The sequence below is a fragment of the Schistocerca piceifrons genome, chromosome X (genome assembly GCF_021461385.2).
Source record: "Schistocerca piceifrons isolate TAMUIC-IGC-003096 chromosome X, iqSchPice1.1, whole genome shotgun sequence".
Classification (NCBI taxonomy): Eukaryota; Metazoa; Arthropoda; class Insecta; order Orthoptera; family Acrididae; genus Schistocerca; species Schistocerca piceifrons.
In genome coordinates, this window is record NC_060149.1 from 255162816 (window position 1) to 255180312 (window position 17497).

The 17497-nt window shown below is 35.4% G+C and overlaps 1 protein-coding gene across 1 annotated transcript in view; it reads right to left on the bottom strand.

Moving 5' to 3' along the window:
- The window catches only part of LOC124722862 (tetratricopeptide repeat protein 7B-like), a 223549-nt gene that overhangs the window by 146114 nt on the left and 59938 nt on the right, over positions 1–17497 (bottom strand). The window contains exons 3-4 of the mRNA XM_047247992.1: positions 3971–4142; positions 3646–3801 (exon numbers count right to left, since the gene is read on the bottom strand). Coding sequence (XP_047103948.1) covers positions 3646–3801; positions 3971–4142 — 328 coding nt within the window. The remainder of the gene's footprint in view (positions 1–3645; positions 3802–3970; positions 4143–17497) is intronic.

The following is a 17497-nucleotide window of genomic DNA, read 5'->3' on the forward strand; positions in this document are numbered from 1 at the left end:
GTCACTTTAATTGGGATGGAGCCATTTCACATTTTGATAACTGAGTTTACTTCCTCAAATTTTTTCTTAATACATTAAAAAAAGTTTTGTGGTCCAAAAGGACTTGCTATCAGTTCATATAAAAACTAGGTAGTGACTGAAGGGGAGTATTCATCACCATTTCTTTTTAATCTGCTATGTGGCCCTTATGTGGCCAGGGAACGGAGGGTCTTTGAAACAAACATTTTTATGCTGAAACAATCTACTCTCTTGTCTGGTGAGATTGCTGGGATCTTATGGCGAGCAGAGTAAGAAAAAGTGAAGTAAGCAACCATAATCTGTATCCTACAGAAATGACACATTCTCAAAGTAGGGGCCATTCTGCTGACTAAGTCCAAGAAAATGACACTCTACGAGTTGGACCATGCAATGTTAGATCTCTTCAGGCTGACTGTATAAAGCATTTGATCTTACTTTTACACAGAATGAAACAATAATCCCAGATTGTATCATTGTGAAGTAGGAGCAACTTTGACTGGCGAAAATTCACAGACTGAAGTCGTGTTCAATTATAAGCCTCAGTTTACAATATAGTTGCATAACAAAACAATGCTTTTATTATGAGCAAATACAAATTAAATTAATAAAGAAGTTGTTATTAACACACAAAAATGTGACTACGCCACAACCACACTACTGAGGCTTAAAATATATTTGTTTTATCTGTAAGGTTAGGTAATGCAACAAATGAATGCAAATAATAATTGATCTCATAAAAGTTCTTGGAGATGTGTCTCAATTTGTGTAACTAGTTTAAAGGCATTTTATAAACAGACACTCAGCTGCACAGCAAGAAAGGAAAGTTCTAAATATTTGCTGTGGACAGTTAAGTATGTTGGTTTTGACAGCAGCCGATAATGTTGAATGTCTGTTATGAATGTACTCTCCACTCTCTCTCTCAGCTTGAGCAGCAATAACTATACATTGCATGTTAATTTTTTTAACTACTGAACATGTGCATAAACGACAACTGCACGCACATTGATGAAAGAAATAAAGACGCATAACTATGTGAAGAAGTATGTTTCAGGGGGTATATGTTATATTGTCTCAGTAGCTGAGAGGTTATATTGAGGCATACAGTGCAGAAAATCTCAGTTAGAATCCCAGTCAGTTCATGGGATTTTTGGTTATCCAATTGATCCTACTCTCTCTATTGTACTAACCATACAGATAATTGTAACAATACTACACTCTGAAACTGTACTGTACTTTCCATTTTCTGAGCATTCTGGACCACTGTGGTGGGCAGCATTCCATGTGCTTATGTGATGCGAGTTGTTTTTTTCGTTTATTTTACAGGTATCTGAATATTCTGATGCGTCTACTGAAAATTACAAAGAATGAACTCATTCTCAGAATTTACGGATAAATCCTCGAAGCTGAGGTTTTGTTTGGCCAAAAGTATCACACAACATTTAGAACTAACATTGAGAGCACAAAACGAGATACTATCTGCTGGCACCAAGCAAACGAAACCAGCCTCTGACTCCAATGTGCATATCACTTTTTAAAAGTAAGATTTTATGCCACAGGAAGTTTTCAGATGGTGGTTGGCAGTTTGTTTAAAACAGATGTCACAACAACCTGCAGTGATGTCTACAAGGTATTAGCCCGCATTACTTCTTTTTAGAACAATGACGTTTTACAAACAAAAGACAGCAGAGACAGAAGGTGGTTTCAGAGCGATTTATGTAAGGCAAGTTTAGAAACCATATTTTAACTGGCAAAACAGTATCAGGAGCAGAAACAGGTTCTGACCCTCATATATTAATTGTAAAATACAGATTAAAGCTGAAGAAATTTAAGAAGGTACGAATTTTAGGAGGCGGGACTACAGTAATAATAAACAACTATGATTGTCAAGAGGTACAAGAAGAACATTGTAGAAAGGGGTATCAGAATATAATAAAAATAGAATGTATTGCTTTCAGGGAGGAAGTAGTGAAGGCAGCAGGGGTAAACCTAAGCACAATGACCAAAGTCCATCAAAAATTCTAGGATAACACGGAAGATGACAGATTTGATTGATCACTGGAGTATATGTAAAAATAAACCACATAAAACATGGAAAATGGAATACAGAAACCTATAGACAGACTGACTGGGACAGGGCAAAGATGGAAAGGCTAGAGGAGAAACAACACAGTAAAATCATGCCTGACTATAGGTAAGCTAGATGCCACTTACAGAAAAATATGAAAAGCCTTCAGAGGAAAGAGAGGCAGCTGTATGTACATCATGAGTTCAGAAGGGAAACAGTACTAGACAACGAAGGGATGGTCGAAAGCTGGAAGGAATATATACACCAGCTGCACGACAGAAAGAATATTTATGATAATATTATGGAATGACAAGACTAAGTGGCTGAAAATGAGATGTGTGATACGACTCTGCAATAAGTATAGGAATACACACTGAATGACCTAACGTGAAACAAGTACACCTGGTGTAAATGACATTATCTTAGAATTACTGAGGTCCTCAAGAGAACATCACAACAAAACTATTCCACCTGATATGCAGCATTTGGGTTCTTAATAAATGTGGGAACATTAAAGCAATTAAGACCCAAAGACTCAGGAGATAAGATTGAAGAAAGGTAAACCCAAATTCTTATCAATTTTAGATTTATAAAGAGGAGGAGGAGGAGGATGATGATGATGATGATGATGATGATGATAGTAGAGAAAGACCAACACTTCAATACAGTTATCAGGTTCAAATGGATGTAGGCTGTAGTAGTTAGATGATATAAAGAGACTAGCATGGAGAGAAGCATCAAGCTGGTCTCTTCATTGATGGCGATGTCAGGAGTAGCAACAACACATGGTATTTTTGTTTCCAACATATATCTGCATGACAAGCCATTACAGATTTACACTTTATGACCATGTCTCTGGACAACTGCTGCAGTTGTTTCTCAAGAACCCTGTAATTAAAAATGTGCAGAACCTAAATTTGTTCCTATTACACTGTTTTATCTGCTTGTAGCGAATTATATCAAATTATAATACAATTACAATCAAAACAATTTCCACTCCACCTGAAGTAAAATGGACAGTTTAAGCCAGGTTTTTGGCCAGACTGGCCTGGCGCACAATGCATGTTTCATTCATTCATAAACAAGTTCAGTAAATCTGGCAGATTTTCTCCAAACCATACACAAAATGTCCACTGTTGGCACAGTGTGATAAGCATGGTATCATCTCAAATGATTTCATAAATACTTATATTCAATCTGTCATATGATATTGAATGTCTGCCAACACAACATGATTTAATTCATTTCTTCAGCAACCAGGCTATGTCAGTGAACATTCTTCACAGGAAAGGAAAGTATAGTCAGGGCAAAGTTACAGCACAAAATAACAAATCCCTTAGAGTTATTAGTTCTCAGCTCTCATGATTTAGTTTCATTGGGCTACCAGACAAAATGTTGCATCATCTACTCTACTGTCACTCATGAGTGTCCTGCTGGAATGGTCACCTGTGAATCATAAAGCAGATAGCTAGAGAGAGAGAGAGAGAGAGAGAGAGAGAGAGAGAGAGAGAGAGAGAGAGAGAGGGGCGCCACAATTTATAGTAAATATCAAATGAGGGTACCTGGGGTAGATGAATGCTGCTGCTGTTTGTCTTGCTCCTGCAGGTATCTTAGTGTTAAATCGCCAGCTAGTTCAAAACACTGTATTCGCTGCTCATCCCATTCAGCCTGTTTGTACTTTGATGACGAAAGAGGTGGAACTTTTTCCAAGCACATCCCTGCAACATATTACATTGGTACATACATTACATAGTTGATAGTACATAAATTATAGCTGGTTTGTGATCATATTACTATATAAGAAAGACCATAAAATGTAATTAACTGGGATCTGTTAGTACGGCGCCATAAATTACATGTCTACTTACTGGAAGTCAAAATGCTAACCTTTAATAGCATATGATTCGGCGACAATTCTTAGACTCCGACTAGGTAAATGCTTTTCTGTTAACGACTGCAATTCGGCTTGATTGTAATAATCTAGCGCCTCTTCATAATGACCCATTGCATAATGCGTTTTTCCAAGAAGTAAAAAGACATCAAGAAGTAGGAAACCAGCCTAAAAAAGATTTGCATAAGATTACAATCTGCTATGAGAGTAGTTGGGGGCGAGGGAGGGGTGGGGGGTTACCTTCACTGCTGCTACTGTGTTACTGAGTCACCACCACCCTCACAACTTGTGCAAATAAATCAGCCACATAAGAAAACAAAAGCCCCTAATTCTATATTGATCATTAAATGCTGCAACTTTACAGCTTCTTAACAGGGTCAATCCATACCAAGTGGCCCAAGAGAAAAATAATTGGTTGCTTGACCATCTCAGAAAAATTTTGTATTTGCTGGGTGAATTCCCCAATGTTTAGTAGTCACAAAAATATTTTTTAAAAAAATTACTGTTTATTATCTTGAAATGGTAGCCACATTTGTTCCAGGCCATATGCGTTTTTTCATATTTGCAAGCATCTACATTTTTTACATTTCTTCAGTAGTGGATAGTCCTTAGCCTTTCAGATAAAATGCATTTAGTTCAACACACACTGGGCTGCAAATTAACATCATTATCACTTAGCTGAATGTATTCTTCAATATATTTTTAATAGTTCAAAATTATCAGCCACAAATTTAAAAAACTATTTTTGAACAGTAGTTTTCCCAAGAAAGATTAATTTCTCAGCTTTAATATTTTTTCTGCTATTACACTGTATAGTATAGTTACTTTTTATAGAGTATCAATGGTGAGCAGCTTACACTTAAAAAAATACACTATTTTAAAAAATGTTTTTTTTTTTTATTTTTGCTTTTTGTGGCCTGCAATATCTTTGTTGGGGGACCAGATAAAAATCTGAAAATTTCACAGTTATTAGACGTTTATGATATCAAACTTCAGTATAAATTTCAACTCTGAGATTCAATTGGAAGTTATGGGGAAAAAAAAAATTACAAACACGATTCAAAAATATGTTTTTTAACATCTGCAATATTAGGCTTATGGAAAAAAATATTTATCAGTTACAGTATATGATTTAATCATATCAATGATTACTTACTTTTTTATTGAAAATAAGCCTACTAATTACATTATATTGTTCTCTTATTATTTGTTTTTAGTACATCGCTCATTGAACATTTGAGAAATTAGTTCACTCAGTTTGGGTATTAGATTATAAGTTCGCCCAGTCACAGTTGTAAATTCCATGGGAGACAGCTTCCTTAGTACAGTTTTAAGTGACATCCAAACTTGATCGTTCTCAATTTTTCAAAAGATGTCCTTGGTCCTGTAGGGCGATAAAATACAACATGTACATCTTAGTTTTGACAGTCAATATTATCAGCTTTGCCAATCCACCATTGTTCATCGTAAACACAACCCACTATGTGTTTATTTTCAAGAACCAGTTGACAAGTTTTCCACACTGAGGAAGTTCACTATTAGGCAAAGTTGATGTGATCTTACACTTCAGTAAGTTGTGTGAATGGGGTAGAAAACAATGAAAAGATCGAGTGCCTTTAATCTTCTGACAAGTGTTGTGCCTTTCCTTCAAGATACTATCATAGACTTCTTTGAATTGAATTTCCTCACATTGTACAAAAACATAGGTAATGACTTTGATATCTTTTTTACAGAATTCAAACATTTCTTGAGGTGTTATCATATGATTGTCGTCGGTCTGCTGCAGACTTGCTTTTGTGATAGCTTGCTTTGTTGTACCCCCCAACACCATCACAAGCATTCTTCCCGTGGCATGAAGCAAAAAAGTGCCATTCTACATCAAACCGAAAATCTTCTTTATGAAAGGAGATGTTAATAAAAATTTTTTTTGTTTTTATATTGACTTGCTGCCAAATCCGAAAAGTAAATCAGTTCTTTAATGGAAGAGTGCTGCTGTTTAATGTAGTTTGTTAATTTTAGTTGAAAAATGTGCACTGCTTTAGTGTTGTGTTCAAGGTAGTCACTTATTACACAAAAGCTGTTGCTAATTAGTTTATCTTCATCTTTATAATAGAATACAAATGGATGAACTGTGGACTGCTTGTTTACCCAGTGGTGCCCTTGTACTTCATCTTGAGCAACAAAGGAATAATTTTCCGAAAAGTCAGCAAGAACTAAACATTCATCAGCCACCAAGGTTTGCTTTTTGTCTTTCAAAAATTTACTTTGAGCTTGTGCAATAAAATGATGCATTTACAGATTTTCAAGGTTAGCCACCAACACTTCATAAAACCCTTCTCATGATTTTATGACTGTCACCATATCAGTTCTGTCCTGTGTCACCCATTGTTTGTATTTTATATTGTCAGGCATCAAAACGTCTTCTTCGGATTCTTCAAACATGTCAAGTAAGGCTTGTTTGTCTGGAAAATCTTCACATTTTCCCTTGATAATACAATTGTAACTGTCAATATTGCATACCATATCTTCCAAGATGTCTTTATACTCAACTCTAAAATTGGCCCCATCTGTCATCAACTTTACGTTCTGCTGATACGAACAAACACAAACATTTCGGGAGCCAGATCCCCTGCTACAATACACCATCTTGGTCTCAAATCGCAAAACTTTTATGTTCCAATTTTAATGTCAGGATTTTCTTTTTTGAATTCAGGGAATAGTTCATTAAAATTAAACAATATTAACCTTTTTTGTCTTTGAATCTTAGAACCATTTTCTTTCACAGAAACACAGTCTTTTTTGCCAGACATCAAACGACTGTTACTGTTATCGTCATAATACTTAGTAACTTTATTGATTGTGTTTTCATCTACCAAATTAGATCCACTTTTCTTTTGTAATGCTGGTAAAATTCCCTGTTCTTTTACTAATTGCATTGTTAACTTAACAAGACGTTCTGACACATTAAATTCATCACTAATTTTTGCTCGACTCCAAGAATTCGGCAGTAAACTGATCTTAATTTTATCCTCTTTGTTTGAAGTACTGCATTTAGTTTTTCTATCAAATCATCATATTCAGTTGGTGAAGTTTTAGAACTTCCATCTCTTAGTGCAAATTGTATTTTGAAATGAAACTTCCAAATTATTTTTGACTGTAGCTGCCACATTCTCAATTTTTGTGTTCAAGGCACTTGGTCTTTTATTTTGACTTAGTTTTCTAATTTTACTAGCAGGTGATACACCCAGGATTTCACAATTTTATTTCATGATACTTGCATGTTGATTTGACCTCTGGGCCGACTCTTAAGTAAAACAACACTTTTTCTTCTTCACTGTAATCTTCGATTAAGGTAATGTCTTTAGGATATACTCCATACACACTTTTATGATATGTTTCGTTAATAACAACACCAACAGAACACTGAGACTCCATTTTTCAACTGTACACTTCAAGAACTTCTAGCTAAATAAGTGTGAGTAGACAACTGTTGGTGTAAGGGGGAAGATAACAATTAGACTTGTATAGACTTGCAGATGCAACTGTTAGCCTGCTGAAACAATTACCACTGCATTGTTTCAACAAATAATCATTAGCTAGTGTAATGTGGTGTGTTACATTATGCAATTGGTATACTTTATTTGATTAGCCTACCAGATATTGCAGGTGTTAAAAGATGTATTTTTGACTCATTTATAATTTTTGTCCATAACTTCCCAATTGAATTTCAAAGTTGAAATTTAAACTGAATTTTGCTATCACAAAGGTCTATTAACTATGAAATTTTGTCATTTTTATCTGGCTCCTCAACAAAGATATTACAGGCCACAAAATAGAAAAATTAAAAAATCCATTTTTTAAAATAGTGTATTTTTTTTAAGTGTAAGCTGCTCACCATTGATACTCTATAAAAAGTAACTACTGTTCAAAAATTGAGTTTTTTTTTAATTTGTGGCTGATAACTTTGAATTATTAAAAACATATTAAAGAATACATTCAACTAAGTGATACTGATGTTAATTTGTAGCCCACAGCGTGTTGAACTAAATGCATTTTATCTGAAAGGCTTACGACAATCCACTACTGAATAATTGTAAGAAATGTAGATGCTTGCAAACCTGAAAAAACACATGTGGCCTGGAACAAACATGGCAGCCATTTCAAACTAATAAACAACAATCTTTTTTTAAATATTTTTGTGACTACTAAACATTGGGGAATTCACCCAGCAAATATAAAATTTTTCTGAGATGGTCAAGCAGCCATGCTGGACCACTTGGTATGGATTGACCCAACAGTGACGTATTATAAAATAAATTACTATTGTTAGCAATGTTGAACAACCTAAACAGCTTTCATAATTAACAGTCATTGTGGGTATACAGTAGGTAAAAGCTGGTCTAAATACATGAGAGAATGTGATTTAGACATCACAATTTTTTTTTTTAACAAATACAATCATGAGCAAGCTGTAGTGTATTACCCATAGTAAAAATACTACAGGAAGAAACAAAGCAATTTAATGCAGCAATATTCTACTTTTACTAGTCAAAACAGTTGTTGTTGTTGTTGTTCTGGTCTTCAGTCCTGAGACTGGTTTGATGCAGCTCTCCATGCTACTCTATCCTGTGCAAGCTTCTTGATCTCCCAGTACCTACTGCAAACCTACATCCTTCTGAATCTGTTTAGTGTATTCATCTCTTGGTCTCCCTCTACGATTTTTACCCTCCACACTGCCCTCCAATACTAAATTGGTGATCCCTCAATGTCTCAGAACATGTCCTACCAACCGATCCCTTCTTCTAGTCAAGTTGTGCCACAAGCTCCTCTTCTCCCCAATTCTATTCAATACCTCCTCATTAGTTATGTGATCAACCCATCTAATCTTCAGCATTCTTCTGTAGCACTACATTTTGAAAGCTTCTATTCTCTTCTTGTCTAAGCTATTTATCGTCCATGTTTCACTTCCATACATGGCTACACTCCATACAAATACTTTCAGAAACGACTTCCTGACATTTAAATCAATACTCGATGTTAACAAATTTCTCTTCTTAAGAAACGCTTTCCTTGCCATTGCCAGTCTACATTTTATATCCTCTCTACTTCGACCATCATCAGTTATTTTGCTCCCCAAATAGCAAAACTCCTTTACTACTTTAAGTGTCTCATTTCCTAATCTAATTCCCTCAGCATCACCCGACTTAATTCGACTACATTCCATTATCCTCGTCTTGCTTTTGTTGATGTTCATCTTGTACCCTCCTTTCAAGACACTGTCCATTCCGTTCAACTGCTCTTCCAAGTCCTTTGCTGTCTCTGACAGAATTGCAATGTCATCGGCAAACCTCAAAGTTTTTATTTCTTCTCCATGGATTTTAATACCTGCTCAAAACTTTTCTTTTGTTTCCTTTATTGCTTGCTCAATATACAGATTGAATAACATCGGGGATAGGCTACAACCCTGTCTCACTCCCTTCCCAACCACTGCTTCCCTTTCATACCCCTCGACTCTTATAACTGCCATCTGGTTTCTGTACAAATTGTAAATAGCCTTTCGCTCTCTGTATTTTACCCCTGCCACCTTCAGAATTTGAAAGAGAGTATGCCAATCAACATTGTCAAAAGCTTTCTCTAAGTCTACAAATGCTAGAAACGTAGAGGTGTTGACAGATGTGAAAATTACCAAACTATCAGTTTAATAAGTCACAGCTGCAAAATACTAACGCGAATTCTTTACAGACGAATGGAAAAACTGATAGAAGCTGACCTCGGGGAGGATCAGTTTGGATTCCGTAGAAATGTTGGAACACGTGATGCAATACTGACCCTATGACTTTTCTTAGAAGAAAGTCAAAACATTTATGAGCACAGAAAATACACTCTTAATTTATAGCAAAACATTCCTTCATAAATAGTGCAGTATATATGTACATAAATGCACATCCTCAGTAAATCTTGCCTATATGACTTTAGGAGACATTTTGTACAAATTTAATAGCAAACAAATAGATGAAGGGGCCATAAATGTGAAGCATGCTCACTATGAATGACCAACATTGCTCCACACTTCCTTGCCACGGATCCAATGAAATTTTTAATGGTTGCTTGATGAGCATTTTGTCAGTCCTGAAGGAAAGTATTCTGCAGTTCAGAAATAGCCATGTAAAATGTTAATCTAGATGGAATACATCTTCCACATAAATTTCAGGGATATTTGCTACACAATAAGAGCTTGAAAGATACTGTACTTAAACATGCAAGCCATCAAAGAACCTTTTCCAAGGACAGGCAATGTCAAGCATTTCTGAATACCCACTTCTGTCCATATCAGAGTATCACTCACACATTAGCCATGAGTAAGCATCGCTAGGTCAGCAAGACAGTCTTTCTCTCTTAATTATAATGAATCACCTTATCCCAAGTTATCCTAAACATTACATCTCCCCAAACTGTCATTTGGTTCATAGTGGTATAAAGTACACAAAATGCTAAAGAAACTGATGTTGTTGCCTTAATGCAGTGACCTTCCTCAGGATGTGGAGTGTAGGTCAGGAGACAGGTATTTGTATGTGTAGCATCTGTACTGGCCAACAGCTTACGAAGTTCATGCATTTGTCTATGTATCAACATAAAATAAGACTGAGACAATCAGAACACTGAAGACATCCAATAAATAGGCAGGATGACTACATGCCAGGATGACTACATGCTAGTTGCCAGCGATCCAGGCCAATGGGTCACCAGTAGTTGCAGGGCAGTGTCCTCATCGGACATTGGTGTAGCCATCTAACAAAACAGTATAAGCAGAAATATAGTTTTAATTTAGTGATTACCAGAAGGAAAACTAGATAATTAGGAGTTAGTCAGTATTTCTCAATGCGCTACAAATGATCAGAAAGTTACCACGCATCAGTGTGAGAATTTATGACTAGCCTCCCATTAGCTCCCCCATTCTGATCACAGGAGGCTATGGTAAAAAATACAAGATAGTGACAGTTGTCTTATGACATCAGCAGAGACACTATATACAGAAATACCCAGCAACATGAATATTTCCTCCAGCATCAGTGAGTCCACTGTAATACAGCTGAATCATTATTTTAGTATTAGATTATGAAGAAGCAGTATATCCAGTATATTAGTGGTAACGACACCAGTGTTAAAAGGACTACATAGTTATATCATCCCCAGGTTGTTTAGTGTATCTTGACTGACTCCCTAACTGTTTCAACCAGTATTCCTAAATTAAAAGTGTTAAATGATAAGTGAGTGACTGGATGGGAATATTTTAATAAATAAAACACAATGTTTTCTTGCAATTCCCTCATTAATCACACTCTCTTATTTTTTTATAACTGAATACACTTTTGCTTATGGTAAAGACATTTTATTAAGCCCTCATGGAAAGACTTCACCTTCTTATATACATGAATGTTTTGTCTAGTGTTGCCCTGTTGCAAAAAAGTAATGGTTGTGTTTTGTTCCAGAAAAACAATATGAATAACTCCATCATCCCAAAACTCAGATGACATCATCTTTCCAACCAAAGAAAGTAGTAGTCCCTTGCCCCACTCGAGCATATCTTTGTCAATATTTCATTGACTGACATTTTGATTCAGGCTCATATTGGTAGATCCAAGTTTCATCTGACGCAACCTAATGTGTGTAAATCTTCTGAATCTTAAAGTGCTAACGTGAGTCTCATCTTCTTGTGATAATTGTTAATTCTTGCTTTCTTAGAGCTCCAGTTATTCCCTTCTCTTAAATTTATGGTGCCTTTCATTTTTGTGTGTTTCCAAATATAAATAGTGTGAATGTTCATGTAATGGAGTGCTGCTAATAGTGTGCTAAATCATCTATTTTGTACTTTTTGTAAATCAGTTCATGTCAGTATTTGAATGCTTTAGAAATGATATGACATCTGAGCTGACCTGTCCAATAGTACGATATTTCTCCCTTTAGTTCTTCAGTCAAGTATTCTAGCAGGATTATGACATCATTACCTTCACATATTTTATTATGTTGGTTAACGTCTTGGAATTTTTATGCTATAGCTATTAGCAACTGATGCATAATCATGTGGCATGTTTATATCAACAGTTTTGTTTTGCTTATCTCCCAGGTAAAGAGACAAACACATGTAAACATGATGGGCATAAGTTTACATTGTGTGTGTGTGTGTGTGTGTGTGGGGGGGGGGGGGGGGTTTCTTTCTTTCTTTTTTTACAAGAGTGTACTACATGGAAAAACATATCCTTTTGAGATCCATTCACCCACTCAATTCACAGGTTTATAATACTCACACATTTGATTCCTATATTGCATTAGAGAGAGAGAGAGAGAGAGAGAGAGAGAGAGAGAGAGAGAGAGAGGGCAGGGACGGAGATCATCATTGCTGTATTTCTAGCAGTAGAAGTACAAACTCTGAGGTTCAACAATATGCAATTAAGCATCAATGAGGTCAACAATGTGTTCTATGGTTGCTCATTTTGTTTTTGAGATGGGCACCAGAGCAGCAGTTGTTAAACTGGAGTCTACAGATGTGATCTAGTTGCAAACACTTGGTCAGAAAAGTATTTGGAAGAAAACTAAGTAGTGTACTGAATTTTACGGTCACTTGTCAATAGAATATTGAACTGTACATCGCAAGTAGTAAACGTTGTCCAAGATTGAAGTATTCACAAAAACTAAAGTTTTATTTGAATTTCGTGCCACGATTTTGTTACTATAATTCAGTAATACCCTTTGCCCAAAAATATAACAAACTAATAGTGACACAGCAATTCATTATGTTTAATCAACTCCTCCCAACTGATTATCAGAAAGCACAAATAATGAAACAATTCATCACTGACAAGAAGATGATTATCATCAATGAAGTGAGCAACAATGAAGATTGTCTGAACTGACAATGTGCATCAGATGATGACTTCATTGGAATCTTTGGAGACAGGTAATGCAGTAGAATTACAGTACACAGTGAGAGTGCAGTTTTCCAGTATAGTGGCATTTTGTTTTGCTAAAAATAACATTGGAAAGGAGGGATAACTTGTGTACAACAAACTACAGAGAGGTGTGACTTTTAGAAACAATAGGCTATGTGTGACCCTTAACAACGAATGCTAACAGTGAAGATACTGCCACAAGTGCAGGAGATATCTGTATGCAGGACAATTCTAACATGAATTTTAATTCTGAAAAAGATCTGTAAATTTTGTTACATAACAGCTGCTTCAATTGTGATGGTATCAAAATTAGAGAACATGTATTAAACTCAAAATGGAGGCTGCGACACCAACAGTTGGACTAAGTCTATCATTTGATTCCGTCAGGACCATGAATAATGAGGAAAAGCAAATTAAAAAACAGACTGATGATCTTAAACACAAATTAAACTGGGTGGAGGATCACATAAAAAAGAATGCAAAGAAAGGAACTGGCCTGTACGTTCACAGGAACAAGAATGAATTATGTAACAAAACTATGATGGGACAATCCAAGTTCAAATCAGAAGTTGGAGCATTGACAGCTATGCAAGACGAATATTGTGTGCATAATAAAACTGCACTCCATCGGGTGGAAGATAAAATCAATGAACACAGCACAGAGATCACAATACTACAGTGTGATTGTTAACAGCATAAACAGACACTCATTAAAATTGTAGCTGGTGTACAGGAACAATGCACTAAAATGTAGCTGTATCCTGAATGCAATACCAAATTATTGTTGATACCAGTACCGGTTCATGTAACTTTCATGAGTTCACACTGACTCAAGCATTGCATCCCATTGGCTTTCCTAAGCCAAATCAAACATACTTTCTCAATATGCATCCCAAAAAACAAAAAACAGATGTGTGTGTGAGAATTTCAAAGGCATGTTACATATGTGGGGCATGAGAGTAGCTGAGTAGTTTTCATTATTCCAGTGAATTCCAGGCTGCCTTTTGTAATTAATTTTGGTCTGCAGAACAACAGTAGCCAGTCAAGTAAAAATTATTGATGCTGCCACCACACAGCCACAGTGAAGATACCATTTGTGTACTTTTGCAGAGGTATTGGGACCATAAAGTATATATGGATGAGCCTCTCAAAGACACAGAACTCAGAAATCCATATATAGTGATTACCTGCTCATGAAGCATTAGCCCTCCCAAGACACAAAGACATCAACAATGTATATTTGATTATAGATAGAAGTGAAGCTCTTGACACTGAAAGGAGGAGGCATGAGAATATTCACTCTGATGTAAGAAACAGGCAGAAACGGGCAGTTTGGGCAATAAGTGGTGTAAGTTCACGAACCTCTTGGTGAGCCCTGTTCATGAGACTGGGTATTTTGACATTGGCCTATCAATACATATATTCCTCACTGTAATTTCTTGTTAACAATATTAGCTGCTTTCACTCAGTTAATACTCAGCAGATCGGACTCCCTTAACTCTTGTGCAGAAAGGTGTGCAGTATACTGCTGCATCCATTTTCAATAAGCTATCACCAGAATTAAAAAATGTTAGCAATAATCCATGTGTTTTCAAATTGTAACTGAAGAGTTTCCTCGTGGTTCACTCCTTCTGTTCTGTCGAGAAGTTCCTTGAAAAATTAAGATGATTCTTGTTGTATTGTTGATTGTGTTTACTTAAACTTGTGGCTTGACTATTTTTGGGTTCATAAACATTTTATTTTTAACTGTTATTACTTTTATGTTGTAATTTCATGTACTGACCTGTTACATGACTTTGGAGATTTGCTCCTCAATTTGGTCATATGGAACTTGACGTGTAAATAAGTAAAATAAAATATGGGGATAATTGAGCTATCAGAGAGCCAGTGTCCCACACATATGACATGATAATTTTCGCAAATGGAATAAACCTGACCTGATCAGGTTATATAGCGAGTACTATACTGGCAGTAATCCTCGTCTTGAGATACTAAAAGGATGGAAGTTTAGAGTTTAAAATCCAACTGACAGCACAATGATTAGAGATGTAGCACAAGCTATGATTACAAAAGAATAGGGAAGGAAATCACAGAAAACCACTGTACCACCAGACTCTGTTTGATATAATAGTAAAATTAATTAAGTACAGTGATGCTGCCAAGCATATTGTTGAACAAAGGCAGCACACATAAATGAACATTAGCTTAATTGGTACTCCCTAATATATGTACTCATCCTGTTTCCATTCGTAACGTGAAAGGAGATCCGCCAGACCCCACTACTACTTTATGGAGAGCACAGTTTCACATTTTATGAATAATACAACATTATTTTACCATACAGTGTTACACTTATTAATCAGAAGTTCAAATCTAAAGATCAATACTGATGCCATGTTCATGGGGCTCTCATTGAACACTGTGATAATCTCTTAATTGTCACTTTTCGACATCTGCAATATTCAGCTGATTGGGATGAAAACTCTTGAGTGTGACTAGTTTTGATACATTATTCTTCTTCTTAAGTGTTATTTGTCTTAAGTATTCTTTGCTAAAGCATCTCCAACCAAGCTAGCACAAAGAATCTAACACTGTTAGGGGCATGTATTAAATCCTTACAGCCTACAAGTTATGTAAACAGTTACTAAAAGAATATCAGTGTGAAAGTTTAAATGTAACTTTTGAAAAAAAAAAAAATAATTAAAAAAAAATAAATAAAGTAGATAAGAAATAGAACTGATTATTATTTTCTTATTGTTGCAATATGTGAGCTATAGTTACGTAACTTCAAGAGTCCTCATTTCACACACAAAGTTCATTCATTCATTTATTTATTCAATGACTACTTCATGAAAAACTATTCCCTTAAAACTTTTTAACTAATAAAAAATAATATAATTATATATTATATTTACCGAGACTGCCTTTTATTCTTTACTGACCATTATCTCAGCTGTGTTTTGCTACATTCCAGGGACTTTTACAGTACTTTCATGGAGGTAATTGAACATATAAAAAATCATACTTTCATTCATCTTGTCAGGTAGAGGTCTTTGATTTAAGTCTTACAGTGACAGTATAGTTTGAGACAAATGCTTATTGTCATGAACTTTGTGTCTTATTTTGCATTCCCAATTGTTCACTTATTAGATAACATGTTTCTTCACTCTTGATACATGTAATTTCTGTATACATTTACAATACTTGGCTCGTAACAGTTTCCAGTGAATGTAACTGTTCATTTCTACCCATGGTGACCATGACGACGACGATGACGACAACACTCTATTATTGAAATGGACAGGAATGTTGAATTTATCTGTTAAAAATTGTAGCACTTACCAGGAAGTGGGTGATGGCTTTGGATTCATCAAATAAGTCAGGAATGGCATTAAATAACAATTTTCCACCTCCACAATTTTGATGAAGTTTTCAAACTGAAGATCAAACTCACGTCTGGTGCAAAAGTTCACAATTTGCAGATTCACTGACATTTTTGTGTGTATGTACTTCCTTTATTTATTTATTTCTTCATATATTTTTATTTATTTATTCATTTATTTTTTATTTATTTGTGCATTTATTAGAATAGCAGAGTTCCACAATTTCAATAAATATGGAAGCTCTTAATCTGGTTTTCCCAAGTTATCTATACAGTGCTCATCACAGAAAGAAAATTAACAATAAATTAGAACCACTTTTGGGTGATCCAGATTTATAGTTTTCAAAGGCTAGAAAGTCTGGAAGGATTCAAGACAGCAAGTACACCAAGATCATGCCTCAAACCACGTGACAAAGATAATTAAGCAAGTTATCAGAATATTGTGGATAAAAATTAAATCATTCATATGCCTGAACACACAGATTTGTTTATCAATCATGTGTCAAAGGCATCAAAACCACACAAAAGATATTGAGTAAACAAAAAGATTGAGTTGAAAACTAACAGTAGGGCATGTGAATCACTACAATGATCTTTGTTACTTTCAGTTGGAAGAGACAGCAGTGCAGTAATTATTTGCAAGACAAAGTGGTCCAGTAGAACTGTCAGTTCAGAAATCAACCATCAACAATTGAAAATGTATTATTCAGAATGAGAGATAAAAAGGTTTGAAATTTTGATGAACATGGCAGCCAGTAGTTGTTTGGCAAGTTTCTGTTACAGACACATTTACTGCCTTGAACAATAATGCATTCATTGTTTCTAAGCATTGCTTGAACACACTTTCATGCAATATATATATTGAATAAGCCGAGGAGTTGCATCGGTAAAACAGTTCTATCACATGTTTATCAGGCCTTTCATTTCCCATTAGCTTGCATGATTAATCTAAGGAGTAATGTCATTGGCTCAAGAACTGTCTTTAAATGGTAGAAAAAGGCATTGGACAATAAGAATCATGTAGATTGTATTTTAAAGAGTTTCATGTCATAAGTGGTCCTAGTTTACAGCAGGTTAAATCATTTCAAGGAAAGCCCAGTAAACACTCCTCAAGAGTGTCAGCACAAGGAATGGACATGTTATTGATGTGTTGTAAGCTGAGCCAACAAAAGTTTGCAATAATTACAAATATT